This window comes from Plectropomus leopardus, chromosome 17 (assembly GCF_026936395.1).
Source record: "Plectropomus leopardus strain MGB_pleo_1.0 chromosome 17, ASM2693639v1, whole genome shotgun sequence".
Lineage (NCBI taxonomy): Eukaryota > Metazoa > Chordata > Actinopteri > Perciformes > Serranidae > Plectropomus > Plectropomus leopardus.
The window spans coordinates 3,215,057-3,235,295 of record NC_142192.1 but is presented as its reverse complement, the minus strand read 5'-3'; the positions used below and the strand labels follow the sequence as shown (position 1 = coordinate 3,235,295).

Genomic DNA, 20,239 nt, shown 5'->3' with positions numbered 1-20,239 from the left:
ACTGGCTGAGCAGGATTACCGGGGGCTGCTTCGTCCTCGGCTGCATTAAAGCAGGAGCTGCCGCAGCTGCACACACATCAAAGACTCTGCTCCTCCTCCTCCACCACCTCCTCCTCCTCACTGCAGCTTCACTACATGGTGGAGCCATTTCTGCTCCTCACACACAGCGGGATCGGTGTCCGGTACACAGAACGGGATATATATTTTAAAAAACGGACATAGTTGGAATTTGAGCCGTCTACGGTAAGCACGAGCTGCTGTCGGGCTGCTGGTGGAGCGCTGGGTCTGTGTGGGCGGGAGAGGACACGGAGGAACATGTATGATGGTCTTATGATAAGGACGAACGCTGATGGTTACAGACAGGTTTTGGACGTTAATAGTGACTTCATCAGCCTTTATTTGAATCCTCTATAATAATATATTATAATAGTTTATCCTTATAACGCATTTATATTGACTTCAGTATTTTTAAAAAAAATATTTATAGGCTATGTTTTAATCTGCTATAGCTCCATTCTATACATTTCCTATAGGAGTCTGTGCGTAAACATCAGCCAGAACATTTCTTATAATAACCCTGTGATGGTGATTTTTTATTCCTCGATGGTTCATTCTGTGATTTTTCTGCGTTTTTCCTGATAATATGCACCATTCTGTTCAAATGTGTTATAACATCATCACCTCTGCGTAACGCAGCGTCCTATCATTGAACTACTGCAGTCACAGTCATCATGTCGGCTCACTTGTGGTGAAAAAAATGACTCAATTCTGTTTGGACAAAACTGTGTGTGAGATTATTCATCTTAAATAGAATTAATATGCTGTTTTTTGTCCTCAGTCGCGCCGTGTCGAGATGATGCTCTGAGGAGAAGCCTGCGCACCGGCTGTGTTGATCCCGAGGCTGCAGTGAACGGAGGGGGGATTGCGGTACAACAAGGTTAATAATCGGCATCGATAAAGGTCTTGTGTGTGAGCGAGGAGCGGCTGTAAGAGGGTGATTCTTGCCCCTGTGCGGGGGGTCGGCGGAGAAACAGAGATCTGTTGAAAAATTATGGCCACTCTACTGCGGAAGATCGGTCTGATCCGCCTGCACGACCGAGACACCGAAGACCCAAAGCACCACCAGGGCTCACTAAAGGGCACCAAAGGGAACCAAAAGAACAACGCTAACAAACACTGTCAGACCGCCAACGAAACTAACATCCTGAGCACCCCGGAGATCAAGGCGAGGAAGCTGGACCAGCACGGCAAGGACAAGCCGTCCGGCAAGGATAAGCAGGGCAAGGATGCGAAGGAGAAGCAGCAGACGGGGGGAGGAGGAGGCGGGAGTAAAGCGACCAGTGCCTCCTCGATACCACCGCTGGCGCCTCACCGGCAACACTGCACCCAGGTCCGGACGCGGCGGCTGATGAAGGAGCTACAGGAGATCAGGAGGTTAGGGGACAACTTCATCACGGTGGAGCTGGTGGAGGACAACCTGTATGACTGGAACGTCAAGCTGCACCAGGTGGACAAGGACTCGGCGCTGTGGCAGGACATGAAGGAGACCAGCACCGAGTTCATACTGCTCAACGTCACCTTTCCTGATAATTTCCCCTTCTCGCCGCCGTTTATGCGCGTCCTGACGCCCCGGTTGGAGAACGGCTACGTGCTGGACGGCGGGGCCATATGCATGGAGCTGTTGACCCCTCGCGGATGGTCCAGCGCCTACACGGTGGAGGCGGTCATGAGGCAGTTTGCGGCCAGCCTCGTAAAAGGACAGGTGAGGGGAGGGAAGGGGCGGCTGGGAGGGGGTGTGGGTCCGTGCATGGGACATCATCAACCACAGGGCTAGTTAATCATCTCTAGTACATTTAGTCTCAGCCATGACACGCACTGGATGTGAGCAATTCCATTAGGCGTCCGTGCGTCATGCGTAATTAACGCCTAAAACTGCTTTTACGAATGTAAAACATGTGTCAACCATGGTGAGGCTTTTAGTCTAACGCTGTTTTTTTTTTTGTTTTTTTTTTAGCATTTTAAGACAGAATTTACTTTAATATAGATGTAAAAGTATGTCAATATGTTTTTGGAAATTTCATCTATCTATTGCTAATCAAGTTAAAATGTTCTAAGTGTCCTTTTTGGACAATAGTGGGGTGATCTCTCAAGACAACCTGCAGTTTTTAGGAAAATTCATAAAAAAGGCGAATAGGAAATACTCCCCAATAGGAGGTGGTTTTATTTTTTTATATTTTAAAGGCAAAATATCATTACATGACAAAATTATTCAGAAAAATTGATGTCAATGATCACACCAGTGGAGTGATCTCACAAGACAACCTGTCAGTTTTTATGAAAATTCACAAAACAAGTGTATAGGAAATATAGGAGGCTGTTTTATTTCTTATTTTTTAAAGAAAAATACCAGGACAAGACAAAATACTTGAGTGAAATTGGTGTATTTGCTACACGTTGAGCCTATTTATAGCCTTTCATATGCTCAATGTGAGCTATAGGTGCTGTAATGTCCTATCACAGGCCTGTAGCCTCCTCATCCCCCTCCCGTCTGCTGTGAGCAATCCCATGATCGTGAATATTATTAATCTTTATGTGCCTTTATGGCAGCCATTTCATGCGGTGCAAAGCTCAGTATCTCCGTGATGCCAGCTCCTCTGCAGTCCTGCTTTGCTCTCCTTTTATTGCTTCCATAAATCAGCATCCTTTGACAACAAAGACCTGAACCGTCCCCATACAGCCTCTAATGCGGTCTTGCAATTTCTGCACTCCCATCAGGAGGAATAACACGATTATTCAACATGTGTGGTGACGGATGGAAAGACGGATGAAAAATAGAGACAGCAGGTAGCCTACCTACCAGCAGTCCTCGCTGACTTAGACTGACTGGATTATGTAATCCTGTCAAATGTGTTTTTCACATCCTCAGTGCACTGCTGCAGCAGCAGCAGCAGCAGCAGCAGCAGCAGCAGCAGCAGCAGCAGCAGCAGCAGCAGCAGCAGCAGCAGCAGCAGCAGCAGCAGCAGCAGCATGGAAATGGCTGCATCTCCAAATGCACTGCAGGCTATAATCATTAAAACTCTGAATAGATATTCATTTTTCCACCCAGATCAGAATTCTCTAACCGTGTTTTTGCTCACTTTTCTGTCATACTTCATTTCACACATTGAGTCTGCCTCTCTCTCCTCTCTGTCTGACGTCAGCAGCGTGACAGCACTGTGGCAGGAGACCTTACGTAAACTGTCACTGGGTTCTCCCGCCCAGCCCCCAACACTTGGTGCTTTTTTTGTCTTTGATGATATAACAGAACATTATTGTTGAGTCCTCTGTGGTCATTAAGCTTCTGTGACCAAAGAGAGGTCAAGCAAAAAAGTGTACCCACAGCAGAGAGAGAGGGGGAATGTGTGTGTGTGCGTGTGTGTGTGTGTTAATCTTGATTTGCTGCTTGAGGAGATGAGCTAGCAGCTCTGCAGTGCTCCCTAATTATGGTGCAGTGTCTTCTCTCTCCAGTTTGCTAATGGAAACAATATTGATTAATTATTCCTCTGTGTGTGTGTGTGTGTGTGTGTGTGTGTGTCTCATCTTTATCTCTTTGTTTGGCTCTTCAGTGAATATGTGCCCGTCTCTACACGGTAAAATCTGACAAGTTGAGCTAACTTAAAATAATCTTGGAAATTGATTTCCTTAAGAAAATGTTGGTAAATACAATGTTTAATCTTAGTTTATGTTAACTTCATGTCTAATTGTTAAGTTTACTTGAAATTTATTTATATTAACTTAATTTTGTGAAGTTTTAGCAACTTAAAATGACAAGTTCTTTGTAATTTTTGGTATGGAAATTAAATACTTAATTACCATAATTATGAACAAAACACAAGTTTTTAAGTTGATAAGCCATACAAGTTTATTTTTTCCTTTATAGAGTTTTCCACATTATCTAAAGGAAATTCTACAGTGTTATGTAACTACCATATTTCTGAACAAAAGTAAAGTTGTTTGGGCATTTTTTCCCAGATTATTTACAAGGAATTTTTAAGTATTAAAAATCTACAGACACGATTGACTCGTTTGCAACCAGCAGAATGCATATATTTAGAAAAGTGAACTTGGTTTACTGAAGTTGCTAAAACTTAGAAAGATTTATTGAATTCAACTTGTCATTTTTAAGGTGCAGCATCTTTACAAAATTAAGTCATATATTTTAAGTAAAACCAACTCGTCAGATTTTACAGTGCGATGCATCATGACAAACAAAGAACTATATATAAACCTTCATACAGAAGATATGTTTATCCGTCCTTGGGCGCAGGTTTGCTCTGACAATAGCGATGTGGCTTGTTTAGAAGCTTCCAACCTATTTTTAGTGTGGGAGGATACACACAGTGACGGAGTGATGAGGTGAAAGTCAACAGAGCTGCGAGTGTGTTCACCTGCAGGTGGGAGGAAACACACACACACACACACACACACACACACACACGCAAGCTGAGATGAGGGGAAGTTACTAAAGGGATCACCAGTCTGGCCTTCAGATGCTTTGCGTCCAGTTTGAAGATAGTCGCAGTGTCACGTGTCTTGTATGAGAGTAACTGAAGCCTGGTAGAGCTGTGCGGGTGGAACAGACAGTGACAGTGAGGGCACACTGCATCATTAGGTGTCTCTGTAGTGTGAGCAGATTTAGTAATCGATTTGCATTGTTGTATTGTTGTCTGCTCAACGGTGTTAGGGAAGTGCAGTAGTATCATTTTAAATTATGCTTTTGGCTTTAACCCTTTGAAACGTGGATCAGCATCACTTTTCTTGTGCTGTGTTTAGAGGTCTTTCACACGGATTTAAGGCTTGAGCAAATTGGAGCAATTTCTTTCAAAAACATGGATAAAAAGGCAATGAGCAACTTGGTAAGAAATGTTCCATGAATTGTCAGAATTAAGTAGATTTATAAAACTCCCCCCCCCTTTTTTTAATGGGGTCTTTAATGTCTTTGTTTAGATTTTTTTAAGGAAATTTGTCTATGGAAAAAAAGAAAAAAGCTAGGGGAAAACTGTAGTTATAATTATCATAATTACACATTTAAAAATATGTTCCAGAATTAATATTATTTTAATCTTTTTTTTCAGGTCATACCTTTATGGGGTTTTTTTCTTATTATCAGGTAAATTCCCTTTAATTTATACTAATTTCTTGTAGATTTTTGGTTAATTTCTTCCTAAGCTGCTCATTTCTTTCTTCCATTGTTTTTTTGAAAGAAATCAAGCTAGTTTACTCCATTTTCAGGGGTTAACCTATCCTCTTCTCAGGATACTGTTCATTTCTGTAAGCTGTCAGTCACTGGAGCTCACGCTGACAACACTTCAGTCTTCAGATCTTCATCTTTGCGTAAAAATCAGCTTTGTCGTAATTGTTCACTGTTCATCATTCATTTGAAAATGCAGCCGTGTTCAATGTAGCTTGAAATGAACATTCAAGTGCTAAAAAAAGGGCACCCAGTAAAGAGATGTGACACAAGCTGTGATTTGGATATAACTTTGATAAATGATTAATCCTCATCAGTCATCTCTTCAGCAAAAATGCACATTCCCTGGTTCCTCCTTGTAGCCAGTTAACAATTTGATGATTGTCTTAATTTTATATGAATGAAAATTGACTGAATTTAAAAATGTATGCATATATTTTGTCATTAAGTCATTTTGAACTTCAGAAACTTGAAGGTTTTTTTATTTTATGCTGAACAACCCATTGATTATAAAAGCCATCACTGACAGATTCTGAAAATAATCATTATTTGCACACAGTAAAATCTGACAGGTTGATTTTAATTACAATAATCTTGACACCGATTGCCTTGAAAAATAAATATAACTTTAAATCTTAATTTATGTTGTCTCTATATCTAAGTGTTAAGTTTACTTAAAAGTTAGTTGCATTAAAGGTATAAATACTTGTGAAAAATGTCCGAAAGTAGCACAAGAAAAGTGATATCGCTCCTGGTTTCAAAAGGTGAACGTACACGGAACTTAGTGTGGGAAATCAGTGGATTTCCTGTTTTCAGTTTGCTGTTTTCTATAATGGATTTCATCGTTCTATTGGAGTTCATTTTTATACTGTCCAAGCATGATGACAACAAAGTGCTCAGCTGAGTGTGTGCAGACCTGGGAACCAATCTGAACCTAAACCAATGACAGTGACTTTAAGTTAAAAAAAAACGGTGGTATCACCCTTTAATGACCCCGCCGTCGCTCCCACAGGGCTCTCCTTAATGATCTGATGAGGATGATGATGACATTGATCCCTGTTTGTTTATCCCGACCCCGTTAAGCACATGTCTGCGTTATGCAATCCCCCTCCCCCCTCGCTTCTGCCCCCAGAGCTGCTTCCCAACATGCACTGGGGCCTTCCCTCCTCTGCCCATTGACTGATCTCCATTCACACGATTACCCAGAAGCCACTTTACACGAGTGTGTACCTCTCAACGAGCGAGCGCTTAGCTGAAATAGATAAACACTGACATGGCACTGTATAGGCCCGGGGCACTCACTCAGCTGAACCGCAACACACACTCACACACACACACACACACACACACACACTCTTTTGTTTGCCCATTCTTCCTCTCATGAGCAGATATTTTTACTTCCTCTCTCTGTCCATCTTTGGATGCATCACACCGAGCAAATCCTGTAGATGGCTGCAAATACAACAGCACTAATTAATGCTCAATTTCACCTTTTCATGTTTGTGCAGGCTCGTGCATCAATACACACATTCAGAAGCATGTTCTCACACTCTCATTAACACTCTCTTCCTCTCTCCTCCTATCTTCCTCTGTGTTGCTGTAGCAAACAGATTGACATAATGCATCCCCTTGTCCCTTACCCTTTACCTGAACCATCACCATGTCTAACCCTAACCCTGACCTGAAAAGGCTTTTTTATGCGAGATGTGTCCTGGTGTGATGGTCTCATCTCTGTGTCTGTGGTCCCCCTCACTCCTTTCTCTTAAACCTTTTATCACCAGTTCTACTTCCTATCTTTATTTTTAAAAATATTTTTACATAATACTAGACTTTATTAAAAAAAAACATCCATACATTAATATTTTAACATATTAAGGATGTTCTTTCAAGAAAGGATTAAAAGTGTTGTAACACTCATGGTGCCCACTCCCTTTGTAGCACTCTTTCAGAGTACTGCATTTAAAAACCCAAACCTAACCTAAAAAGAATTGTAACCTGAACCCCAAAACAAAGTCTTTACCCTCAAAGAGGTCTTTGAAGAAGTGAAGGCAGGCCAAAATATCCTCACTTTTTAAAATATCTCCTCGCTTTGTTGGCTAAAAACACATTTTGGTCTTAACAATGCAGTAAGTACAAATACACACACACACACACACACACACACACACACACACACACGGACAGCCCCATGTTCCCCTCACAGGGAACAAACCAATGTCAATTGCCTGCTACAAAACATTCACACGATGCCCGCAGTGATTAGTTTAATGACAACAAGATGAGGGAACATTCCTCCCTGCCATCTATCACCATGGTAATCACACCTCTTTAACAATGGTCAATTGCTGTAACAAAAACCAAGGCGGCCGCCGCCGTTTTAAGGTGGTGACAGCAACCATATGGCAGCATGTTAAGAAATGCGTGGTTACGAGGTTACCCAGCTTTTCACCGATGCTGCATCAGTAGCCAACCCACTGCATTATCTGTGTTAGTCAGCCGGGGTAATCTGTATTTCGGGCCCCTGGCTGCAGAGCACAGGCAGAGCAGGTTCGGTGACACCCCATTGGTTTGTTGTCTGTTTTAAAGGCTGCATGGATCAAAGAAAGTCCCTGAGGAAGGCTGCGTATTATATCTATCTGAGTGAGTCACTCTTTGCGTCATGCATTGAGTTTCTCAAAGCAAGTGAAAACCCCTGCCAACAGAGGGAAAGTTTTCTTGTTTCCATCATGAATCAACTTCCAAACTCAAGCAGTGTTCACTTTGCAGCTATTTTGGTTTAAGTTTTAGTCTTTAGATGAAAATGCTTATTAGTTTTAGTCACATTTTTTGTCATTTTTATACTTCATTGTATAGTTTTAGATGATTAAAACTCAAAACATTTTAGTTGACATGAAGTCATGACATTGTAGTCAACTTTTAGTCATTACTTCCAGTCAAGTTCTTTTTTTCTATTTAAGTTATTACAGTAAGACAAATCATTTCTACACACTTACAAACTTGCATTTCTCCAGCAGAGCTATTGTTGACCCTTTGAAACCTAAACAATGAGCAATTTAAGAAGAAATGACCCAGAGGTGATTAACAAATCAGTTTAAAAAAAAGTACAAGAACCTGAAATTTGGCATCAAAAAAGACAACACTAACAACAACAACAACAAAAAACTGTAAAGTTGCATCCTTGCTGCTTAAAAAAATTAGTAATTCTTTAAAAAATAATATAAAACATATAATTATGATCATTACAAGCAAAGTTCTCTGGACATTTTTCCCAATTAAAAAAAGAGACGGCTGGTTGCTCTGTAGGCTATGATCAAGCGTAGGTCAAAAACTTTGTGTCGGGTGCTCATGAAAAAGCAAGAACCAACAGGATAAACAAGAAGGAAATCCAGGCGCTCCAAAAGATGTGAACAACTTAAAAAAGGAGAGATTACATCAAAAAGCCTTTATGATAATGGCTAAATCATTGAAAAGCCAACATTTTTTGACCATACTGGTCTTCATCAGGGCCTTAAAATACCACAAGTAACTTTTGAAACAACTTGGAATTGTACTCAGGTTCACTGTGAACACTGACTTATCGATCTCACTGTTCAGAAGCTGAAAAATAACTTTAGACATTTTTTTTTGTCTCCATACATTTTCCATGTCTGACAGTTCTCCACTGGCATTTCCGTCCGTCCCATCTTGTCTCATCAATGAAAATTAAGCATATTTTTCATCATAGTTTTTGTTATCAATCTTTTTAGCTTGTTTCCTCTTTGTCACAGAAAAAAAGGTCGTTGTGGAATACTTTTCGTCATAGTTATCGTTAACAAAATCAACACTGCAGTCAAGTCATTGTCGTCATTGTAGTGGTGAAATCTGCCTTGTTTCAGTTGTCTCTCTTCATTTGAAGTGCTTCATGCGTCATATTAAATGACTTGTCATGCTGGACATTTATAGCAGGGCTTGATTTCAATATTGATTAAAATACAAGCCGCGATTGATAGGACAAGCTCTTCAGAATGTGTGTCTGTTGGAGAGAGACACACAGAGTGAGAGCATCACTAAGCCCAGTGGTGAAATGAGGCCAGTGTTGCTACAGGAATGGAAACTGTAACTGTAATCTCTGGATCATTCAACGTTATCACCTCATCTCCCTTTATCCCCTGCATCACTTTTGACCCAAAATAGCCAAGCAAGTACGCAATAGGACACGCTGATCATCCATCAGCTGTCATGAGAGCGGAGAATTAACGGCAGAGTGTGTCTGATGTGTCTCATGGCAGAGAGAAGGGACTGTAGCCCTGAAATCCACTGCTTGATCAAGGAACTGACAGCTTTAAACAATTAAGCGCTGATGTTTTCCCTCAAGCTAATCCTACAGATCATGCAGATAAACCATTATCATGTTTAACCTTTTAATGTCCTCACACAAGCAATACTTTTTTGCTGTGTATTTCTTCTTTATTTCCTTGAGTCAGTAACAGCAAAAATCAATGTTTGTTTTTTTCTTTACAACAGATTCCAAAGTTTAAATAGGCACGGTAATAGTAAAAACAGACAACAAAAAACAAAAGTATAAATCATGCACAGTGATAATGCTTGTAATATGTTATTATACCAACATATATCAAATTATTACCATGAAATTAGTACCAGTACAAGTATTTTTTTGCATGCACATATTGTTGATATTTACCATAATAGTACTTCATCTCAGTAATGGTGAAGAAATACATACTGATATAATTTATATAGTTTATATAGTTTATAACTTTCATCAAATATATGCTGTAATAACCTTAAGTGTTTTTTTTTCTACATTCTAGTAAAGCTGTGTGATAAAATCATTTTATCCCCATTCAAGTTAGCAGAGCACTAAACCAGAAATGATCTGCTTGGCCACTATACATATCTGGTGCACCTGTTCAGTGGGCTCAACAATACGGAAGATCCAGTTAATTTTACACACTGAAGTCAAACTTTTTTGGCTGCACACATGACTAGCACAGGGTATCTAACACATTTATTTATTGGTGGTAGCCCACCAAGATTGAAACTTGTGCCGCCACGTATTGATTTGATATTTTTGGAGGTGGACTGTTTATTAGGAGTGCTATTGCAATATGTACTGTTGGGCTATCCATTGCACCACACTCCTGGAGTGCAGGGTGTACTCTGGGCACAGCACATATTCTAATGGTGCTGGAAACACTGGAGCAACCTTCGTAGGAATGAACGGACTAGTTCCAGTTCTCTTTATATATCCATGAGTGAATTTTATAGAATAATGTGACAGTTTTTTCTTCCAGCTGTTCTTTCTTGTTTATCTGTGGTTAACAGTTATGGTACTTTCATATCTACACCTTAGCATGTGGGCCTCATGCATACCTTAGTGGTGTTGTGGTTTGCATGCGAAATGAGTGTTTAGATCTTGGGGCAACTGGATCCTGTTTGAGTTGTATTGTTGTATATAAAAAGCACAATAAAAATGTGGTATTTTTGCAGAATGCATGGGATATTATGTCCCAGTAAAACACTATTTCTTTAACAGCAAACAGTATGGGGGTATTGATCTGCCGTGCAGCATGCAAAGAGGCTACAAGAATTTCATTAGTATTGGTTTCAGTGGAGTGGAGTGGCCTCAGCACCATTTTCTCCCTGCCAAGAAACACTGTGGGTAGAGGGACGTGTGCAGTGTTACAGAGCGTGTACAAAAGAATACAGTAAAGTACTTGACATATTACACAGCAGCAGGACAGTGTCCAGTGAGTCAACTACAGGAGAGAATTCAGCATAGCTGCAGTGTGAGCCACAGATTTACTGTACAGTCACAACCTTCTGTTTGTGAAGTTTCTTGTTTTGGATTGATTTTTAGAAATGAAATGATGCATTTCAAACAGTGGTGACATTCATATGTATCACACTGTTGTTAGGGCGTTGTTGCCGTGGCTGTGTATCTATCAAAGTTGTTGCTTTTTTTATTCATCCTCCCACGCATTCTTCTGCAGGGAAGACTTAGCAGTGCTGCCAACAACAGACTAAGCAGCTTTATCATCACACCCACACCTCTGTTCTCCCTTTTTTTCTTTTTTTGCCCCGTTATCCCACGCTTATTATTAGCTCCAGTGTGTGGAGGAGGGAGGGTGTCAGCGAGGTGGTGCCTGGGTGAAAATGTCTTCTGCAAGATGTCACGTTGCTCTGTGTGAGATGCTTTTCACACTGAACTCAAGAGGGTTACATGCTCATACATTTATTTTTTTGTCATATTTACAACCCTTTTATCATTCAGTGCAGTTGCTGGTTCTGGTCTACACATACCTCTCCATCGGCCAGTGTAGTGGAGGGTGTATTTTTTCACTTGTGATCGAACCTGACATCTTAAAAGCCCTTTCCCTATCTTTAAACATTGATCTAATGTTGGTCAACCTGCATTCAGACCACTTGTCCTGTTAACATTTCCCCAGCGGCAAAGCATTCCCTCTGCGAGTTCATCCACATGTACGTGTGAGCTGTCTTTCTGTCTTTCTATAGTTTGTCTGGAAAGACTTGAAATGTTTTTTTCCAGAATGAGCTTGACAAGACAACTGACAGTGGTGAATAAGAGAGCCATCCTTCTTTTGATCTGACAAAGCATATTCAAATCAGACAAATACTATTTTGCTGTTTTTTTTTCTTAATTTCCTAGAATGACATTCTTCCACTGACCCAGAAAGCACAATCAATGTCAACAAGCAAAAAGACATAATGACAATCAAGAATTTATTGTCTCCTATTGTGTTAGATCTATATGATGTCTTGTTGCTTTTCTCTGTTTTATGTGATTGTTATCTGAACGGCTGTGTCCCGAATTAATCACTATACACTCACTGTATTTCTCTAGACAGTGAAATCTATTGAAATTATTGAATCTATTGAATTAAGTATTTATTGAAAAAATTATGTGAATTAGGACACTAATCATGGTAGTGGGCTGAAGGTTAACGTTCACGTGCCGTCAGCCCACTACTTCTTGCTAAGGCAGTTGTAGCTTAACATGGATCGGAGATATTCAGCCACAGTTGTAGCTTAAATAATATTATATTAGCTTCCCACAACAATACAACAATTATGCAAGAGCAAGCAAACGCAACTTTTTGTAGAAAATTGTACAAATGGTTTATGTGAACAGCCCGGCCTACAAGATTATTCATTTGAGAGCCTTAATGTTAGTGAATTTCTTGTTCCTCTCTCTTTCTGCGACCTCTCTCACTTCTCCTCTGGCGACAACATTCCAAGAAGCATGCCGACGGATGTTAGCATTAGCAGGTTTATTTCTATTGCAATCACCACACTGGCCATCATTATTTACAATCCGAGGCCACGTAGGCGTGTTATAGAGCGATAATGGAAAGGCGATCCCTTTATACGTGGGAATGGCCACATATCAGGGATTTCTGGGAAGTGTTAGTCCACGATTTCACAGAGGATTTTTGGATTCAAAACTTCTGGATGATTCACTCAACTTTTAAAGTTATGTGATGCAGTAACACCTCTTGCTCCTCCTGCATCATGAGGGAGACAGTTCCTACTGACAAGCACACAGTCATAGCATCATGTGACCTAGAAAAGCCAAAAAAGTGTTTCCATTGCAGTTTTGTGAAATATGGCTTTTGAATCTGAAATACCACCTCTATCGTCTGAAACATCATCTCATGATGTGATAAATGGTACGATAATTTTCAAAATGATGTGTTTCAATTAGGTGGATTTTATATTCACAATTTCAATTTGCACAATGTGAGAGTTAATGGAAACCCATCTTCTATATGTGTGCAGAGCTCTCTGCCTGCTGGTCACCAGCTGTTCACATACTGTAACTTCTCCCATCACCACTAAGTGTTGCTGTGTCTTTCAGCTCAACTGCTTGTTCCATCAGTAGAGACCAGAGACTGAGCTCTGCTGGTGCGTGCTGTGCACTACATACAATGAGATTTATAGAAAGAGGAATGCATGTATTTATGACAGTAATGAAAAACACACCTTTGGGATTTCTAAATATGCCAGAGATGCCTCATAGGTACTACAGTAAACAACAACCATTGCTGCTATTGACAACTAAATACTTGTTAGTTGCAACGAGGCAGTAGTCTGCAATGTATTGTATAATTTTATTATTATAGTGAACATAAATATTCACTAGATATTACAGTGCATTATGGGGAATAATCAGTGCCCCAAAATGTGTTCCGCAAATTTTAATTACAATTCGGACACTCGGCTGACCACAAATATTGAGTCAATAGTGATTCATTCCGACCACAGCCAATGTCTTTGGGCTTTGGGACTGTTAATCAGACAAAATTGGCTGTTCGAAGATGTCACCATGACCTTTAGATAATTGTAATGGCCACTTTTCTCCACAGGCCAAACGATGAATAGATTTTTCCAGGAAAATTATCAGCAGATTAATCAATAATGACAATAATTGCAGGTGTGAATAGATGTTGCAATCACCTAAAAAGTCTACACATTGTGGCTTTATATTTTTGCAGGCCAACAAACACAACAACAGAACTTGGAAGGATACTTCTATCTCCATCAGTTTTATAATTACGGCAAAACAAAAGATCATCAACTAATGTCAGAAATCTGTGATTTCGATCATTGCCAATATCTAATCAATATTTCATTTGCTCTTGACCTGCTTGTCTATCCAATTTTGCGAAAATTCATTATGATTTGGAGGGTTTCTCTCTGACACACAAATATATTGTGTGGAAACAGCTCTGTTGGCAGACATTGTGCCTTGATGCAGGGCTTCAGCCAGGAATTTAGAAACATTTAGGTCATGCCTCCAGCATCATCTAGCAACACCTGTCTCAAAACACTTTCAACTAGACATCTTAGACATTTTTGAATATTTATTTTTTTCCCCATGTTTCATTTATTGACCTGTTTTACATTTTTTGCATCTACTTCGAAATTTTTGGAAATGCTCTCATTCACTTTGTCTTCGTTAAATGAAAGATTGATACCACTGTCTGTTAAACATGAGGGTAGAGCCAGCAGGCAGTTAGCTTAGCTTAGCACAGAGACTGGCAGCAGTTAGTAAAGCTGCCTACCAGCACCTCTAAAGCTCAGTAACTGACACGTTTCATCTCCTTTTTTAACAGCGTACAAAATCAAAAGTGCACATAAGAAACACTGATTAACTACACGTCTGTCATGGTGTCCCATATGCAATTGAGATGAGATGAGGAAATGTTGGATGTCTTTTTCAAACACATGCATGAAATTACCAACTATGAACAACCTAGTCACCATAAGAAAATGTTGGCATTGTACATGTCTGAAAACCATGTGCTGCCTAACCCAGGTATTTTAGCCAAAATGATAACGTTTCCCAACCATATCGAAGTGCTCTATGCCTATACCTAACCTCACGTTAACCACAATGGTGTTGAAACACAAAGTTTCATCCAATCAGCTAACAGCCCTATAAATGTTATTACAATTTAAGGACATTTCTAGGATTTCAGGACATTTTAGTATTACAGGACAATTCTAGGATTTTAGGACATTTCTAGGATTTAAGGATGTTTGTGGGATTTTACGACAATTCTGGGATTTTTTGACATTTCTTGGATATAGGATATTTATAGGATTTTAGGAAGTTTCTAGGATTCTAAAACATTTTTAGGATTTTGGAACATTTCTTGGACTTAACATTTCTCAGATTGGTTGATGTTTCTAGTATTTTAGGATGTTTCTAGGATTTAAGGACAATCATTGGTTTTAGGATAATTCTAGGATTCTAGAAAGTTCTTTAGATTTTAGGACAAAAGTGGCTCAACTAGGACCTCTGTCACAGGTGTGAGGGATCTTGCACTGGAACTTTTTTTGATAAAAAAGCTCTATTTGATGTTGTTTTATGCATTTTGGCACTTTATGCATACTACAAGTACAAAAACAACTCAGTGTGAATCACTTTATTTTTATTGTGAATTAGAAAATTGTTGGGGGGCCACCTGGCACGTTATTGGTAGCCACATTTGGCCCACAGGCCGTAAGTTGAGTATCACTGGTTTAATGGTGTCTGTATTTAGTATCCACACTATCCTAACTTCACATCTCCCTCTCAACCCCTTCCCTTCTTTCTGTATCTGTCTCTCCTCACAGGGGCGTATATGTAGGAAAGCAGGGAAGTCCAAGAAAGCATTCAGCCGTAAGGAAGCCGAGGCCACCTTCAAGTCCCTAGTGAAGACCCACGAGAAGTACGGCTGGGTGTCACCGCCTGTGTCAGACGGCTGAACGCTCGGTTGCCGGCCCTCCGACCGCCACGCTAGCCGGACAAACCCCAGCTAGCCCCGACACGCAAAACGACACACCACGCTAACTCAACAATCTCCCATCCTCACCTTTAGCTGTTTCACTCAAAGAGGTTTTTTTCGGTTTTGTGTGTCTATGTTATTATTTTTGGGATTTATTTTTGTCCTCATCTCCACTGGAGAGCTGACACGCAGCCATCACCCTCTCTCCTCCACCGAGAAGTGACTTTGGTTCCCCTCCCTCTCGTCCAGGGAGATTCTTTCCCCCATTTAGGAAAGACCTGAGAAGGAGTTGTATGTGTTCGTGTGTGTGTGAGTGTGTGTTTGTCACTCCATCGGACATCAGCTGGGAGTGTGTGTAGGTGCATAAGAGTGTGCGTCAGCGTTGTTTGATTTTTTTTTTTTTTTGGTCTAAACGCACACCCATGCACGTACAGGATCAGTTGGACAGTGTGGACATTTCAACCTGTGTGAAAGACTACTGAATGAAGGAGACTCACCCCCCCCCGCCATCCCATCCTCTCCTCCCTCCCCATCCATCGCTCCCTCCTTCTCTACAGCACTGAACTAGCATCACTCCCCCACCGTCTCTCTCTGTAGCTGTCGGGTCATTTACATATAAATGAAGCTGTTAATGTTTAATAGACGGGCAGCACACTGGCGTTTATACTCACTCATTCCCTCCTTCATTTCCCTCTTCTTTCGACTGTGCCGTTGCTCACAGGTCAATGCAACATGAAGATTGTAATTTACATGGAGCTGTGCTCTCTCTCTCTCTCTCTTTCTTTATCTATCTTTCTTTAGCTCGCTCACTTTGTTTCTCTCAGTCTTTCTCTCCGTCTCTTGTGGCTAAATTTAGAGCTCACTGTTATGTAGATGGATATTGATTTCTAATGGAGACATGAAAACGTCACATGTTGCTTTATGCAGAGACTATGTATGATACATAGAATGACAGTCAATCACCTCTTTTCTCTCTCTACTCTCATGTTATTCTGTGTGTGTGTGTGTGTGTGTGTGTGTGTGTGTGTGTGTGTGTGTGTGTTTAGGAGAGGAAGAAGACTGTAATTCCCATGATTAAGATACCAGATGGTACAGCTGAAGGCCAGGCCTCAGTATGTGTGTGTGTGTGTGTGTGTGTGTGTGTGTGTGTGTGTGTGTGTGTGTGAACAAGGGAGACAACCCTTTAAACAGAGATGAATATGATTTACTGTGAATGACACTAAGGCCTAAAGGGAGTGCTGTTTTTAATTTTTTTGCTGAATTTCTAATCGCCGTCTTGTTCCACTCAGCTCCTGATTATTAGTACTGTAAACTCACGTGTGGTTGTGACTGAATATCTCCGATCCATGAAAAGGTCAGTAGAATATATCCGCGCTTCACACACACACACACACACATGCGCGCGTGCGTAAGCTCGCCCACACACACACCTGTGGCCTTGACGCCGGCAGTAACACCCAGAAATGAAGACTGTTCGGGACTAGAGACTCTGGACGGAGTGCTGCTTTAAATAAGCGTATGCTCCAGAGCCCGCCTGACTGATGTCTGCTGAGAGAGAAGGCAGTAGTTGGGAGAGGAGGAGAAGAGGAACAGAAAGGAGAGGAGCTTTGATCACTACCGGCTGCTCTCTGGAAATGTCAGGTGGCTTGCAAAATGGCCAAAGACATATTATTTGCCCTCCCCGCCGTGATTACTTAAGAGATACACAGCTCCAGTGTGTCCAGAGTTCCAACCTTTATGAATATCTAATATTAACTCTCCGGCTGCGTCAGTGTCAATCAGTCCACTAGCCACAGACTATCTGTCCGTCCAATCCGGCGGGCTCCTCGTGTGTTTGTTTTGCTATCTGCCAGCTGAATGTCAGAGGGAAAGCTGCTAATTGGTCTGACATTTCAGCCGAGCGTCATTAGAGAGGAGCAGCTGAGAGGAGAGGGATGGAGGATGTCAAACCTCCCGCTCGGCGCTGACATTTTGTCACTTTCCGCTCCTGCTCTGGCTTTTGGGGGGAGGCGGGGGAGGAGTGTAAGGAGGGCAGACAGCAGGTTAGGTGAGGAGAGGCAGGGTGCAGGAGCATCTTGATGCCAGTCAGCTCTCAGCAGGCCCGACCCGTGATCATGGAGCAGGATGTTTAACCCTTTGAAACCTGAGCACAAATGGCTTGATTTCTTTTTTAAAGATTTTTATTTTTTGGCTTTTGCTTTTATTACATGGAACAGCTCAAGCGTGTTAGGGGTACAGAGAAGAGGAGAATGGCATACAGCAAAGGGAAGTCAAACCCACAGCTGTTGCAGCCTCTATTCATGGTGCGCCTGCTCTACCAGAGGAGCTACCAGAGGAGCTACCAGAGGAGCTACCAGGAGCCCAGTGATTTCTTTCAAAAACATGGGAAAAAGGCAATGAGCAACAAAAGAAGAAAAAAATGGGCAAGAAATTGCTAAAAAGGACAAAACATTATCTGAAAATTTGTAATAAATAAATATGTTTTTTTTTTTAAAGAAAATTACCAAGAAAAAATGCTTTGAAAATTCTAATAATTCTGCAACATAATTTAAAATATGTCATTAACAGTGTTTTGGAGTCACAGTAATAATATTACAAAATTCATATAATTTTAATCAGTCACAGTTATTAAAATAAAAGTAATTAAATTACATTTACCAATTAAAATGTTGGTGATTACAAAGGGGATACACATAAACAAAAATCTTTTTCAGTAAATAGTTGAATAAAACATGCATTATGTTATAACTTTGATGAAGTAATTAGAATAGTTACATGACTTACATTTTTAATGGAGTAAGTAGTGATCTGTAACTTGTTATATTTCAAAATTAACCTCCCAACCCTATTAAAAGTGATTTTCTAAATCTGCAAATTTTTTGCAATTTATGGAACATTTCTGACTAAGTTCCTTATTGCTTTTTTGCCATGTTTCTGAAAGAAATTGCACCAATTTCTGAGTTTAAAGGTCAAAATACTTTGCTAAAGGCGTCTGAACGCGGCACAAGAAAAGAGATTTCGCTCCAGGTTTCAAGGGGTTAAACCGCTGAGCTGAAGCCGAGCTGCGCTGCCAGTACGTCGTGTTTGGTTTCAGAACCCCCTGGTGTCGTGGTCGGTAACAAATGCCCGTCTATGCGTGAGTGCGCGTGTGAGCAAATATGTGTGTTACACTCCCATTGTGGAAAAGAAAAAAAAGGCAAAAGAGTAAAAAAACAAAACACCATCTGGTATGTGATCATGTGCGACAGCGTGTTAGTTGAATCTGGCTCGTCATTTCAGGGTCGATCGTATAGTGATCTCTCAGCGGAGAAAACTGTAAACTGAATTATTATTAAGAGAAAATATCTCAAACGCTGAGTGTTTGCTGGTTTCAAGAGAATAATTTTGTGATATAGTTTAGATCGGTAGTTTGCAGACACTAACTGGGTGAACTGATTATGTTGTATTATATCTGCATGTGATATGTGATTGGTAGCTAGCTACTGTATATCTTTTTTCAAGAAAAGCAAGAAAAAACATGGGAAAAACAATGCAAATGCTTCTCTTTTCTTGTTTCTTTTTTCTTTATTTTTTGGGTTCTGTATTGTATGTATTTTTCTTTCAAAGCGTCCTAAAAAGAAAACGTCACATTGTGTTATATGAATGTTTGTGTTTTAATTTATTTGTGGTTTGCCAAAATGAAGATTTGAAGCATGTTGCAGGTATTGTCACAAGAAAATGAGAAAAAAAAACCTTACTAAGAATGATAGCCTATGTATTTGTGTGATGGGGGAAGGTGTGTTTATTTGGAGGGATTTCAGGGAGTAATGACGGACTGAAGGTTGCAAAGCCTCAACATTATAAAGGGAGTGTTTCCTTCATTGGGAGTGCATCAAAGTGGAATCAAGGAAATTCCCCGCGCTCCCTTGAATACTTCCTAGTCCCCTCCGTGATGTCACTACTGTCCCTTCCCCATTGGTCCTGCTCTAGACAGTGATTTGGCTTATGGGTAGTGCAGTCGACACAAAGATCTGGACTGAAGTTTTCCCCCGGTCGAAGATCAAGGATCAGTATGACCTCCCTATGCTTCAAATCTCACTCGTAAAGGGAATGTGCACATCTGACCTGTGATCAGTTACTCTGGGCGACTTTATCCCACTCCTGACTTGAGTGTTTGGTCGAGACCGAGGTCTTAAAAGTTCAAAAAGGTGAAAGGTCATTGCAAGACCAAACAGGAATGTGCAATAAAAGTTACAGCTTATTCAAACTCTGCCGATTGGACTGTGGTTTTGTTTCACACCTGCATTCTGAGCTGCTGTCACACCTGGGAGCTTGGTGTGCGTTTTAATGACCTACTTCAGGCTGCTGTGTCCTCTGTTTGGCCCCTGCATTGTCCTACTTTCATTACTGCACTCAATAAGACATTGTTTCTAGCATCCTCAGTAAGGACGGACTGTAATCATGCGCCCTCCACTCCTGGGCTTTTTATCAGACGCTCTCAGGCTTGATGGAAACACAGTGTTCCTCTCTGTGTGTGGAGTGTTCACCTTAATCTGACACAGGCCCGTGAGATGATGTGTTAAAGAGAGTGTGTGCACAGGTCCTGCTGAGAGATTAATGTTGGACTCCAAATGAATATAATATTCAAGCAGGTTTGTGAAGGTTAAAATAAGTGTTCTTTGAAAACAATACACATCCTGACGGAAAATTCTAATTCACCAATTCTCTAAAAAAG

At 40.7% G+C, this 20,239-nt stretch overlaps 1 protein-coding gene across 1 annotated transcript; it reads left to right on the top strand.

Moving 5' to 3' along the window:
- The first annotated feature begins 26 nt into the window (after positions 1–26).
- On the top strand, positions 27–19,771 carry ube2ql1 (ubiquitin conjugating enzyme E2 QL1). Its single transcript, XM_042506574.2, has 3 exons — positions 27–243; positions 839–1,762; positions 15,374–19,771. Exons 2-3 carry the CDS (start codon positions 1,052–1,054, stop codon positions 15,503–15,505), a joined length of 843 nt encoding a protein of 280 aa, XP_042362508.1. The 5' UTR covers positions 27–243; positions 839–1,051; the 3' UTR covers positions 15,506–19,771.
- The last annotated feature ends 468 nt before the right edge of the window (positions 19,772–20,239 follow it).